General features: G+C 33.4%; 1 protein-coding gene across 1 annotated transcript in view; it reads left to right on the top strand.

Moving 5' to 3' along the window:
• The first annotated feature begins 496 nt into the window (after positions 1-496).
• Positions 497-14,252, top strand: part of LOC139522907 (von Willebrand factor D and EGF domain-containing protein-like) — a 50,055-nt gene continuing 36,299 nt past the window's right edge. Inside the window, exons 1-4 of the mRNA XM_071316538.1 lie at positions 497-625; positions 2,646-2,814; positions 6,948-7,175; positions 13,273-13,382. Of these exons, the coding sequence (XP_071172639.1) occupies positions 547-625; positions 2,646-2,814; positions 6,948-7,175; positions 13,273-13,382 (586 nt within the window). The 5' untranslated portion in view covers positions 497-546. The remainder of the gene's footprint in view (positions 626-2,645; positions 2,815-6,947; positions 7,176-13,272; positions 13,383-14,252) is intronic.

The following is a 14,252-nucleotide window of genomic DNA, read 5'->3' as shown; positions in this document are numbered from 1 at the left end:
TGATAATGCATCGTGTCTGAAACTTTTAGCGATTATATATTTTCACTACATTTATTTGTTTTCTAAATTAATCATTCTAAATACTGTTGGTATATGTGGATTATTTTTATATAAAGTTCATATTTGGAACACCAGTATTTGGCAGTATAACGCATTCTTTTGTGTTTTAATTTTGTCTATTTATTTTTTTTAATTTGATAATTTTACAGCATAATTTTGCAAGTCATTTTGTTGTTGTTTCTAATTGTAAAGAAGTTAAATGGAATGATTTTTATTACTGATTATTTAATCTGTAATCAATTGTTAATTGTTCTAAGAACACATATTGCATTATTGTGTTTGTAGATGTTGAATATATTTATTTAAAAAATGTATAGGTTTAAGACACAAGTTTATGTTAATAACATGTATGTATACAATTCATTAAATTCTTTTGATCTATATTGGTACTTTAATTGTCATCGTACTGAAAATTTCCAAATTTTCATTTAAAAGTGTCTAGTTACAATAGAACTTCCTTGTTACCCATTTTGACATGGTGTAGAGATGGAAAATGTTGGTTGTGTCAATTGGCTTTATCCTACGATCATTTTGCTATTTCGTTTAACAACTGTGTTTTCAAACGGTAGGAAAAAGTTTTCTTTTTGTAATTGAAATAATTATTTTTGAACCTACAGCTAAAATACCATATTTAAAATCATGTTCAAACAGACGGTCAATAGGAAAATGTTTGAAAAAACTAAGATTTTATGATTTTAAACAGTTTAATTTAGATGAAAAATCGATAAAGATATATAATACATATATTTACACAATTTCTAACACAATTCTATATAATATTATTGTAAGGGTTAGAAAATATATCAAAAAACACCATTACAAACTTAATTCAATTTTGTTTTATACATTTCCATCACTTTTTGTGGCATTAATACATTCGTGTGACGCAGGGTTTCTATTGGAATAGAGTTCTACTGTGCGTATTGGTGTGTGTGTTAGTTTATCTTTACATTGGCTAGAGGTTATGAGGAGGGTTGAGATCTCACAAAACACATTAAACCCCGCCGCATTTTGGGGCTTTTCAAAAGTCACAAGCAACTGGTGTTTGTTAGCCTTGTATGTGTTTTTTTTTTTAATTTCGTACATTCATATGTTTTGGAGTTAAGCGTCACGTCCATTTTTATTGAACTAGTACACATTTTGTTCAGGGGCTTACTTAAAGCTCGGCTCTAGTGCATGTATTGAAGACCCATTGAAAGACTTCGGCTGCTTTCTGCTCCTTGATCGGGTTGTTGTCTTTTTGACACATTCTCTATTTCCATTCTCAATTTTATCTTTAGGTGTTCGTTGTTATTCTATGGGTTGAAATGTACTATTATACTATTGGTTATGCATTTCTCTGTCCTCAGTGTTCTTGCATTAATTTGAACGATATTCCTGTCACGTAATGCTGTCAATAAATGGTACTTTTAACATTGCCATATAAGCGGGAAGTTTGGTAACCTATACAACAACTGCTATATTCTACACTTGGGGCAGGACATGTTATGAAAAGGGGGGGGGGGGTTGAACCTGGTTTTATGACTAACCTAACTTCCGTTTCTACGTATTTCGGTGTTTGTTTTTTGTAGCAATTCAGAATGTATGTTGTTCAGTTCTTTCTTCATATATTTGATGTGTTTCCCTCAGTTTTGGTTTGTGACCCGTATTGTTTCTATTAAATACACTACTATTACCTTTATTTATTGTAAATTATGACAATAAATAAAGTATGAATGCAACTTCACCTTCGACTTTACATGAAGTTTAATATATGATGCTTTTGAAAAAAAATACCACATATTCCCCTTTTTTGTATTTTATTTTATCATAAATAAATTTAATGTTAGGTAATACATGAATATATAATTATGACAAAATCACCATTATGTATATTATAATATGTATATAGTTTTTTAAATGATCTTGAATTTTACCGTACTTGAAATATTTCTACCTATACTTTAAAATAATTGGAGACATCACAACATCCTGGTGTATTATGTCTATTTCGGTATATTACAGCAATGGAAAAAATGTCTTATGTGAATAGATTTGTGCAACACAGTCAGAATTTTACTTCATCAAAATAATCTTCCCATTACGCCAGTTATTTTTTAGCAATCGTAAAAATGATAGCCATTGTATGGATTGCGACCTGCCAATTTTGCTCTTAATATGTGATAAATTTATTCACATAGCACCATCAAATGTAAAAAGGTACACTCAACTTCTCTTTTTGAAGAAATTATTGCCCATTTTTCTAGATTTTTCAAACTATCGCCCGGGAAGGGGGCCAGGCATGCACATTAAAAACGATCAATCTTTTATCTGTCGGTGTAATATCTGTCTATGATTTAAAATTGAAATATATCTCGAAATTCACCCGATACAACGTGTAAGTTCCATCCAGAAATTTCAGGATTTACCTTCATATTTAGGAGGAATCACATTATATTAAAATCACCTATATTGACCTTTTTTATCACCTTTATTTATCACACTTTATCATACTTTTGCATTAGGTGTAGAGGAAAATAAAATGGATTAATCTAGTTTTTTTCTTCTGCGTGCTTCAAATTTGTAACAAATATCATTACTTGTAGAACCTATAATGGCTGTTGCCAAAGTTAAAGAAGTTCATATTGTTGATTTGAACAACGAAGATGACATTATCATGCTTGCTGATAACTTGCCATGGGCCTATATGATCGATTACCATAAAGCAAGCGGCTTCATTTATTGGACTGATACTACAGCCAATACTATCTCAAGGTAGGTATATAACCGATGAAAACACAAATGTTAGAACACATCTATGAACATAGACAAACACAATGTTAAGAAATAGTTCAGAAGTTTAGTATGCGTAAACGAGTCATTTGTGAACAATTGCTCTATTCCATTTTCGACAAGAGTTAATGTAATTGAATGTAAGTGATAAATAATTTTCTGCATACGATATAAAAAGTAAAATTACAAAAATACTGTATTCAGAGGAAAATCCAATCGGAAAGTCCCTAATCACATGGCAAAATCAAATGACAAAACACATCAAAAACGAATAAACAAGAACTGTCACATTCCTGATTAATATAGAAAATTGTGGATTAAACCTGGTTTTATAGCGCTAAACCTCTCACTTTATTGACAGTCTCATCAACTTTCGTTATATTTACAATGATGCGTGAACTAAAATGACATTATAAATAAAATAGTGAAAAATATGGATACAGCAGTCATCATCGTGTAACAATTTTAAAAGGAACAATTTTACACAACACAAAACATCTATCTACAAACACATTCATTGCTTCGCGTGTCTGACGTCAGAAAATTTTATACGTAACATATTTTTGTCGGTCAATGTTTATACCAACACTTTTCACATGGGCAATGTTAGCAAACAGGATAAAAAAATCAAAAGTATGTAAGAATTAATTTCAGAAATAGACCGAGATTTAAAATAGTCCAAAAGTTCTATAGAATTTATAAGAATCCACAAATAAGATAGAGAACTAGAGGCTCTCAAGAGCCTGTATCGCTCACCTGACTCTACTTGGGTTTTTGAAATCAAATAAAAAAAGAGATAAATTTTGGCTACAAAATTACAAAAATTGGTCAGCACCTCATAAGGAACATTTATGCTATACAGGGTTTCATTCCATTCAGTTGTTCTCTTAAAGAAGAAATTTGAATGTATTTCCAATAGGGTCCTATGTTAAACTAAGTCCCCTACTGGCGGCCATCTTGGATGATGGATCGGCTACAAAGTAACAACACTTGGTCAGCACCTCATCAGGAATATTCATGCCATGTTTGGTTTCATTCGATTCAGTAGTTCTCTAAAAGAAGTCATTTGTATGCCTTTCCCAAAGGGTCCTATGTTAAACTAAGTCCCCCGCTGACGCCCATCTTGGATGATGGATCGGCTACAAAGTAACAACACTTGGTCAGCACCTCATAAGGAATAATCATTCCATGTTTGGTTTCATTCCTTTCATTGGTTCTCTAAAAGAAGTCATTTGTATGCATTTAACAAAGGGTCCTATGTTAAACTAAGTCCCCCGCTGACGGCCATCTTAGATGAAGGATCGGCTACAAAGTAACAACACTTGGTCAGCACCTCATAAGGAATATTCATGCCATGTTTAGTTTCATTCCATTCATTGGTTCTCTAAAAGAAGTCATTTGTATGCATTTCCCATAGTGTCCTATGTTAAACTAAGTCCCCCGCTGACGGCCATCTTGGATGATGGATCGGATTCAAAGTAACAACACTTGGTCAACACCTCATAACGAATATTCATGCCATGTTTGGTTTCATTCCATTCATTGGTTCTCTAAAAGAAGTCATTTGAATGCATTTCCCATAGTGCCCTATGTTAAACTAAGTCCCCCGCTGACGGTCATCTTGGATGATGGATCGGATAGAAAGTAGCAAAACTTGGTCAGCACCTCATAAGGAACATTCATGCCATGTTTAGTTTCATTCCATTCGTTGGTTTTCTAAAAGAAGTCATTTGTATGCATTTCCCGTAGGATTCTATGTTAAATTCAGTCCCCCGCTGGCGGCCATCCTGGATGATGGATCGGCTACAAAGTAATAACACTTGGTCAGCGCCTCATAAGTAACATTCATGTCATGTTTGGTTTCATTCCTTTCATTGGTTCTCTAATAGAAGTTATTTGTATGCATTTAACAAAGGGTCCTATGTTAAACTAAGTCCCCCGCTGACGGTCATCTTGGATGATGGATTGGCTACAAAGTAACAACACTTGATCAGCACCTCATATGAAATATTCATGCCATGTTTGGTTTCATTCCATTCATTGGTTTTCTAAAAGAAGTCATTTCTATGCATTTCCCGTAAGATTCTATGTTAAATTAAGTCCCCCGCTGGCGGCCATCTTGGATGATGGATCGGCTACAAAGTAACAACACTTGGTTAGCACCTCATAAGGAATAATCATTCCATGTTTGGTTTCATTTCTTTCATTGGTTCTCTAAAAGAAGTCATTTGTATGCATTTCCCATAGTGTCCTATGTTAAACTAAGTCATGGATGATGGATCGGCTACAAAGTAACAACACTTGGTCAGCACCTCATAAAGAATAATCATTCTATGTTTGGTTTCATTCCTTTCATTGGTTTTCTAAAAAAAGTCATTTGTATGCATTTAACAAAGGGTCATATGTTAAACTAAGTCCCCCGCTGACGGTCATCTTGGATGATGGATCGGCTACAAAGTAACAACACTTGGTCAGCACCTCATAAGGAATATTCATGCCATGTTTGGTTTCATTCCATTCATTGGTTCTCTAAAAGAAGTCATTTGTATGCATTTCCCATAGTGTCCAATGTTAAACTAAGTCCCCCGCTGGCGGCCATCTTGGATGATGGATCGGATACAAAGTAACAAAACTTAGTCAGCACCTCATAAAGAACATTCATGTCATGTTTAGTTTCATTCCATTCATTGGTTTTCTAAAAGAAGTCATTTGTATGCATTTCCTGTAGGATTCTATGTTAAATTAAGTCCCCCGCTGGCGGCCATCTTGGATGATGGATCGGCTACAAAGTAACAACACTTGGTCAGCGCCTCATAAGGAACATTCATGCCATGTTTGGTTTCATTCCATTCAATAGTTCTCTAAAAGAAGTCATTTGTACCATTTTTACATAGGGTCCTATGTTAAACTAGGTCTCCTGCTGGCGGTCATCTTGGATGATGGATCGGCTACAAAGTAACAACACTTGGTCAGCACCTCATAAGGAACATTCATGCCATGTTTGGTTTCATTCCATTTAGTGATTATCTAAAAGAAGTCATTTGTATGCATTTCCCGTAGGGTCCAATGTTACACTAAGTTCCCCGCTGGCGGCCATCTTTGATGATGGATCGGCGAGAAAGTAACACTTGATTAGCACCTCATAAGGAACATTCATGTCATGTTTGGTTTCATTCCATTCATTGGTTCTCTAGAAGAAGTGCAAAATGTAAAATGTTAACGAAGACGACGGACGACGGACGCCAAGTGATAAGAAAAGCTCACTCGGCCCTTCGGGCCAGGTGAGCTAAAAATGTAAATAGCAGAATGTTCAGCTAAAACATACCTACAAATGCGTCAAATATTGCCAAAATATTCAGTTAACACCTTTAAGAAAAGAATTATTTGCCCATTATCTAGAATAATTAAATAAATAAAAATTTAAAAACTGTCAGTTAAGCAAAAATTAAAAAAAGGTTTGAAAATAGTTAAAATTTTATCTCTATGATTAATTTTCAACCATGTATGCCATGTTTGTTGGCAAGCGGGGTCATCTGTAATACCTTTACAATAGACACCCCAATGATTGTTGTTGAAAAGTTTAATTTAACTTGGTCCTTTAGATTCAGAGAAGATATTTGCAAAAACAAACGGACGAAAGACGTCAAACTCCAAGAGATGTGAAAAGCTAACTCTTCTCAGCACTTTGGCAAATTTAAAACCAACTACAAATAGTTTCTCTGCTTTACATTGTAGAATGTAATCATACTACAAACGATACCTTTCACTCCTTCATAAAAACTTACAAATTTTGGTTTTAAACAAATGAATAAATCAAATCTTAAATCCAAAACTGAAAAAAATATGACTTTTTTTTAAAAGAAACATAAATACTTTTTCGTATTTTATATCGCAACTGAAAAAGTAAAACATCCTTTTTTTTGTTTTATCTTCTTATTTTATTTACATGATTTGCTTGTGTATTTTAATGTTTATTTAGAAGTGCAATATCCTGTTAATATGTTATGGTAAATCAAAAGCCAGTATACACAAATATGAACGTGTTCATTTTCTGCTCTCTTGATATACAATTTGTCACTGTCGACTATCACTAGTTATGATTATATTCCTTTCAGAATAAATTACCAAGAAAAACATACCAACTCCACTGTTGAAACTGTAATAAATTCTGCAAAGCATCCTTTTGGAATTGCTGTTGACAATTTAAACAGTAAAATATATTGGTCTGATTCAGTAGACAAATCTCTATCAAGATCAGAACTTAATGGTTCAAATCTAGAAGTTCTATTAAAAGATGAAAATTTTGGAAGTCTTGGAGGTATTTCCTTAGATACAGTTAACAGGTTTGTCAGTAATTATATACTTAATTATTTTAATAATTTTGATTTGGAATGCACGGTAACAATGTTATATTTCATCACTAATATAGAGCTTTACAATTGGTAAAAGATTACTTCTGAAGATACCGACTTTTTGTCTGCCTAATTACCTGGACCTTTCCATATTAAACCCATTTTTTCCTGCTGTGTGACTCTATAAAGTCGACGGATGATCCCTAAGGGGTAGATCATAAACAAATAGTCAAATATAAACAAATACAGGCAATCAACAAACAGCAGTCTGGCCACAGATACGAAGATAAAGGACACTTGCAAACCGAAAACGGATTTAACTTAGGTTCTCAGGAAGTATCACCATTTCTAGCTCGACTGTTATTTCATTATCAACCTTGTTTTAATCAAAATGCCTTTGGGTATGTGATAAAATTATAACAGTGTCACTATAAAAATAATTAGATGTGGTATGATTGGTTATGAAACAAATTTCAACCAAAGTTCAAAGTAAGTAAATTTAAGCAATCATAATCAACCATACGGCCTTCAACAATGTGAAACACCCATACCATATAGTTGGTATTAAAGAACCCGACATGACAAATATGAAACAATTCATTTTAGAAAACAAACGCAAAAAGTCACAAAAACCATACATGACAGACAGGACAAACGACAACCACTGAACAACAGACTATTGACAGTCACATAAAGAATATGCAGGGGTTAAACAGTGGTGTAACAGCACATCATAAGAGCAAACTATAAAAAATCGAATAAAAAACTCATCAGAACGATACGAAGAAAAACAAAAACACAGAAAGGATGTGGTAGGATATACGTGCCTATTATTAACAACAAAAATACACTTAGTACAGATCTGAGAGTAATAACAGTGACTGACAGACAGTCCTTATTCAATAAACATTAATAAACTAATCTGTCAGTACACATCCGACGTGCAATGGATTTAGTGTTAAGACGTCATGAACAAAACATAAAAATGACCTTGTGTAATGCCAAATATAGATATCGACATATTTCAGAAGATAGGTGAATAAGTGTGCACTTTGTGTTAAATGCCTGAAATTTGATGGAAACCTTTTTTGAACCATTCTCGACAAAATAAGATAAGGAGGCAAGCTGGATTTTATCAACTTCCGGGGTTATCATCAATATCGCGGACATGTATTTGATAACTGAATATGGTTATTTATTGCTCACAGTTGGTAGCCTTTTTCTTTTGTTATATTCCTTATAAGCGTGTTTTAGGTTTTTATACATTCCGCCTTGATGTATTTTGCTATAGTCTTTTTTTGTATTCTTGTCTTTTAATTTGACGATTTACTTTGTCTATATAGTGTCTAAATGAGTTTTTTTCTTTGTAGTCATAGTTGTTTGTTTTTATAGTAATTAAGATTTTTACACAGTTGACTGCTATTCCCCAATATTTGAGATTTTTTTCCTATAATGTCTGTTTGTTTCGCTCACACATTGTTGTGATTTTAAATATCAATAATCAATATTTAATAATCAATAGTACCGGAATCACATATTTAAAGTGAAATCACAAAATACTGAACTCCCAGGAAAATTAAAAATGGAAAATTCCTAACCAAATGGCAAAATCAAATGATAAATGATGGGTCTTTTTGTTGATGGATAAAGTCTGTGTTTTGGTGTAACATTTAAAGGAAAATTTGATATGCAATGGTTTTGATGTGTTTTAGTATGAACGAATAAAGTTAAATCCAGGTCCACGTTCACAAAGATGGCCTTGCGGGTCATGTAACAAAGCTGCCACGTGGAAACACAACGCACTTTGTTGTGATACATGTGAAGTATGGTATCATATAGATTGTCAAGGAATCAAATCTGACATGTACTCTTGTATGGACTCATCAAACATTTCTTTGGATTTCATCCAATGTGGAATGCCCAATTTCTCATCACCTCTATTTAATATGTCATCAATAGAAACAAGTAATCGATTCTCAAGTTTAGTGAACTTTCATGTGTAAGCCCTGGAGAACCAAAAGCAACTTCATCTCCGAAAAAGAGAAGTTATAAACCAGGTAGAAAAGCACCCAAACATACACCACTTAGAGAACCTAACATAAATTTTCAATCAATAAAAATCGAAAAACCCGAGCTAGAAGAGTTCTGAAACTCTGTTAAACCAAATATAATATTTCGAACTGAAACTTGGATAGATAAAGAAACACCCTCCTATGATTACTTTCCAATATCAGACTACAATGTATACAGGAAAGATCGTCGACCAAATGAAAAAATCAAAGTCATGGTGGTGTCCTTACTGCCATATCAAAAGACATCATGATGAAATCTCAGAACTACAAACAAACTGTGAGAATATATGGGCTGAAGTGAATATTGCTAACTCCAGAAAATTAATTCTTGGTTGCTACTACAGACCACCTTCAGACACAGGTTCTTCACTTGAAGAACTTAATACATCACTAAGCCGTACAAATGGGAACACAAAAGCTACTATAATCTTAGAAGGGATTTCAACATTGTTCATATAGACTGGCAAATACCATCAGTACCTCCTGGAAAGCCAGATTACAAACAACACCAAATTTTTATTGACATAATAAATGACCACTCTCTTTAGAAAATAGTAGACAAACCAACAAGAGGTGAAAGAAAACTCGATCTAATCTTAACAAATGCACCAAACATAAAAAATAAACTGGAATTAATGCCACGTATTGGGAATGCTAAATGATAATACAGCTGTAGCTGCACTAAAAAAGGATGGGTTGCTCATTACAAACACCAAAGATAAGGCGAACATCCTGAACCAGCAATTTCAAAAAGCTTTCACTACTGAATCATCTGCAGTTCCAATACCAGTAACACAAACTTATCATCACATCCACAAATGAATGAAATTAAAATATCAGAAAAGGGCGTCAATATACTACTTCATAACAGCAATCCGAATAAAGCCACAGGCCCTGATGAACTATGTGGAAAGGTATTAAAGGAAATGAAAGAACATCCTAGTCCTATCAACATACTTATCTTTCAAAAGTCAATTAACACTCATAAAATACCTACAGACTGAAAACATGCAAATTTCTGCCCTGCATTCAAAATAGGTGACAAAAACAATGCCTTAAATTACAGGCAAATTTCACTAACTTGTATACTTTGCATAATTATGGAGCATATTATAGCTAGTCAAGAAATGGAACATCTCGAAAAAACAATATTTTATGTGATTTACAACATGGTTTTCGATCAAAACGCTCTTGTGAGACACAATAACTATCTTTCATACAGGACCTTGCAAAAGACAACAATAACAACATACAAACTGAAGTCGCTGTAATGGACTTTGCCAAAGCTTTTGACAAAATGCCTCACAAAAGGTTACTTTACAAGTTAAAATACTAAGGCATAGACAATAATACCTTGGAATGGATTGATGATTTTTTTAAACCAATTAAAAAAATCTTATTCCTCATTTACATAAATAAAGGCAACAGTAGTATACCGCTGTTCAAAATCATAAATCAATAGAGAAAAACAAATCCGGGTTACAAACTAAAACTGAGGGAAACGTATCATAAATGATTTTCCAGAATATTTACAACACAGGACCTTAATGTTATTTGCTGATGACAGCATCATCTATAGAAACATCAAAAACATAGATGATGCATCCAAACCACAACAGTATTGAAATTCAGCAGCACGATGGGAAAAAGACTAGTTAATGTCATTTCACCCAGACAAATGCTCCATACTTAGAATTACACCAACAAAAAAATGAACCAGTCAATCATGACTACATCCTTCATGGTCACATTCTCCAAACTGAAACAGCTACAAAATATTTAGCCATAACCATCCAATCTGATCTCAACTGGAATAAACACATAAATAATATAACAGCTAATGCAAATCGACAACTTAATTGTCTAAAACGTAACCTTAAAGTTTCATCCAAACAAATTAAAGAAAGGGCATACATGTCATTAAAAGAGGGACGCAAGATACCAAAGGGACAGTCAAACTCATAAATCTTAAACAAACTGACAACGCCATGGCTAAAAATGAAAAAGACAAACAAACAAACAATAGTACACATGACACAACATAGAACACTAAAGAATAAACAACACGAACCCCACCAAAAATCTAGGGGTGATCTCAGGTGCTCCGGAAGGGTAAGCAGATCCTGCTCCACATATGGCACCCGTCGTGTTGCTTATGCGATAACTAATCCGGTAAATAGTCTGATTCGGTAGGTCACATTCATGAAAGGGAAGAGGATTATAATTACGACGTAAGGAACATATCCGATATCATTTGTGAAACGGTTATTCCATAACGGTCAACCAACTCGTGATGGCGTCCGTAAAATTTACGAAGGGATGATTTCAACTTCACCATTTGGAACTCTTGGTTTAATAGCTCCCTTGTGAGCAGCAACTCTCTATCAAGAAAATCATGATAGGAAATGCAAGCACAGGAATATCGTGTCAATTGGGAGATATATACCCCGTATGCAGGTGCTGCTGGAATGTTGCTACTTAGAAATGAAAAGTTCACAATTAGAAAGCTGAAATCATCTCTTTTGTCGTAAAGTTTTGTTTTCAACCGACCCTCGTTGTCAATATCTAGATGTAAGTCAAGATAGAGGCCGACTTAACTATACCTGTAGTATCGTTTATCTCTAGCTCGATGGGATAGATGCGTTCCACATAGTCACCAATATTTGAATTATTTAGTGAAAGAACATCATCTATATAGCGGAAAGTAGAGTTAAAGGACATATCTAACTTCTTATCTTTCTTCCTAAGAAGTTCCTGCATGAAGTCAGCCTCATAATAATAAAGAAACAAGTCGGCAAGTAGAGGGGCACAGTTTGTTCCCATTCAAATGCCGACAGTCTGTTGAAAAACACGTCCTCCGAACGAAACAAATTTGTTCTCAATCATGAAATCAAGCATTAGTTAGACATAAGCTTGAGTACAGCTCTTGCGTCTGGGATCCTCACAACAAAAACCAAATCACCCAAATTGAGATGATCCAACGAAGAGCTGCTCGATATACATGTAATATATATCACAATACCAGCTTGGTCTCAAATATGCTTGATCACTTACAGTGGCCTACATTAGAGATGATACGTATACAAACTAGACTAGTGGTATTCTATAAGATCATCAACGCATAGCAATCTACCCTAAAAATCTTCTCGTTAAGTCAGACAGTAGAACAAGACATAAACATACCAACCACTTTAAACAAATTCAAACAAATAAAGGTTCTTACAAGTTCTCATTTTATCCACATACAATAGTACAATGGAACCTACTTCCTACATTTTTGTTTTTATTTTTTTTATGTGTTTGAGCTTTTCATTTAGCCATTTTATAAAGGACTTCCGTTTTGAACTGTCCTTGGAGTTTGTTAGTTATTATTTTGTCTATTGACTGACTGATTCTGGGTAATGCGTGTATAGCAGGTCACGCTTACTCCAACAACAACCAGGGTCTCGCTCCTTTTAGAGTTTATGCAATTCACCCAAGTTTCGTTTTTGTAGTTTGTAGTTGTAACTTTTCAAAGGTCTATGAAATTCGAATTTCAATAAACTTATTTTTCTCTTTTGAATTGTTTTTATATTGTGTGAAGTTTTTGTTATTATCTTCATTGTTGAAGCCCATAGTGTTACACATGGTTGCTTGCCTCCAAGTCTTTTGGATTAAGGTAGATACGTATTTCGTTGACAATCATACTTGATCTCCTGAACTTTAATATTCAGTTATTAAAACAGTCAATACTAGAAGATATCGGGGTTTTTTAATCTATCACAAATCTTATACAGACTACGCTAAATTAGGTAGTTTCACTTTTTAATTAGAAGTATAAAGACCATTTAATATTTCCCAAATTGCTTTAACGAGCGTCTATTATGTATCATGAAATAAGAAAAGAACCTTGATTGTGTGTTTTTTTTAAATGGGTAGATTCATTGAGACTAATCTGTAAATCTGACTTTTTTACAAATACTTAAGTTTCGATATAAAACATGATATATCTTGCATTCGATTGATTATCATTTCAGTTGGATATTTTTCACAAATGAACCCGGAAACATTGAAAAATGCAAGTTAGATGGCAGTATGAGGCAGCTTATTATAACATCAGCTGATTATCCGCTCAATATAGCCCTAGGTATTGTAGTATTAAGACTAATAATGGTATAGTGTTTTAAGAAAGTAGTTAGTCACAGGCCCTGATGACAAATTTAAAAACAATTTCCTTTGTATAGAAAAATTCAATTTCAATTATATTTTATTGCTAATCAAAGCGCCCACAAGGAGCAGAACAATCAACATTAATTACATACAAATAATTACAAGTGATTCAATATGATTAAGACACAATGTTATACAAAAAAAAATATTTATTAAGACAACTAAAAGAATACAACAAGCACAGTGTTTAATAATATAAGGGGGGTCAATGGGCATTTCTATATCTATATATCATTTAAGGAAACTTTCCTATATGAGGATAAATTTTCCAACAATTCTCCGGGTTTCTGGAGTATGAAAGTATCTTCAGAGGACATTAGCCAAATAAATTGTGATTTAATATCTAAACCACTAAAATTTTTAAACCGTTGTTTTCTTCCATTTAAAAAGTTGAAACGAATATTTGAAAGTTTGTGGCACTGAAGAAAAAAATGAATTTCATCCTCAACCTCAGTACCGCACAATTTACAGATACGTTCTGACACTGTCAGATTTTTGTACCTTCCCCTCTCAATCTCTAAATCGTGAGCGCTGATACGGAATTTTGTTAAATAATGTCTATATCTAAAATTTTCCTGCAAAAGGTAATTTTCTAAGCAAATCTGCTTTTAAAAAGTCTATAAGTTCTGAGCTTGTTACCATATAGTTTATTGCCTCTGAAATCATTATTAAGCTCAGTTTGCCATATTAAATAATATTTTGATTGCATCTTTTTGCATAAATAGTTTTTTAACTTCGTCTTTAAATTAAGTGCATAATTTTCATTGATGCTAAAGTATTTAAATGA

This window comes from Mytilus edulis, chromosome 1 (genome assembly GCF_963676685.1).
Source record: "Mytilus edulis chromosome 1, xbMytEdul2.2, whole genome shotgun sequence".
In the NCBI taxonomy this organism is placed as follows: domain Eukaryota; kingdom Metazoa; phylum Mollusca; class Bivalvia; order Mytilida; family Mytilidae; genus Mytilus; species Mytilus edulis.
The sequence above is the reverse complement of the archived record's forward strand: the minus strand, read 5'-3'. Positions and strand labels throughout refer to the sequence as shown.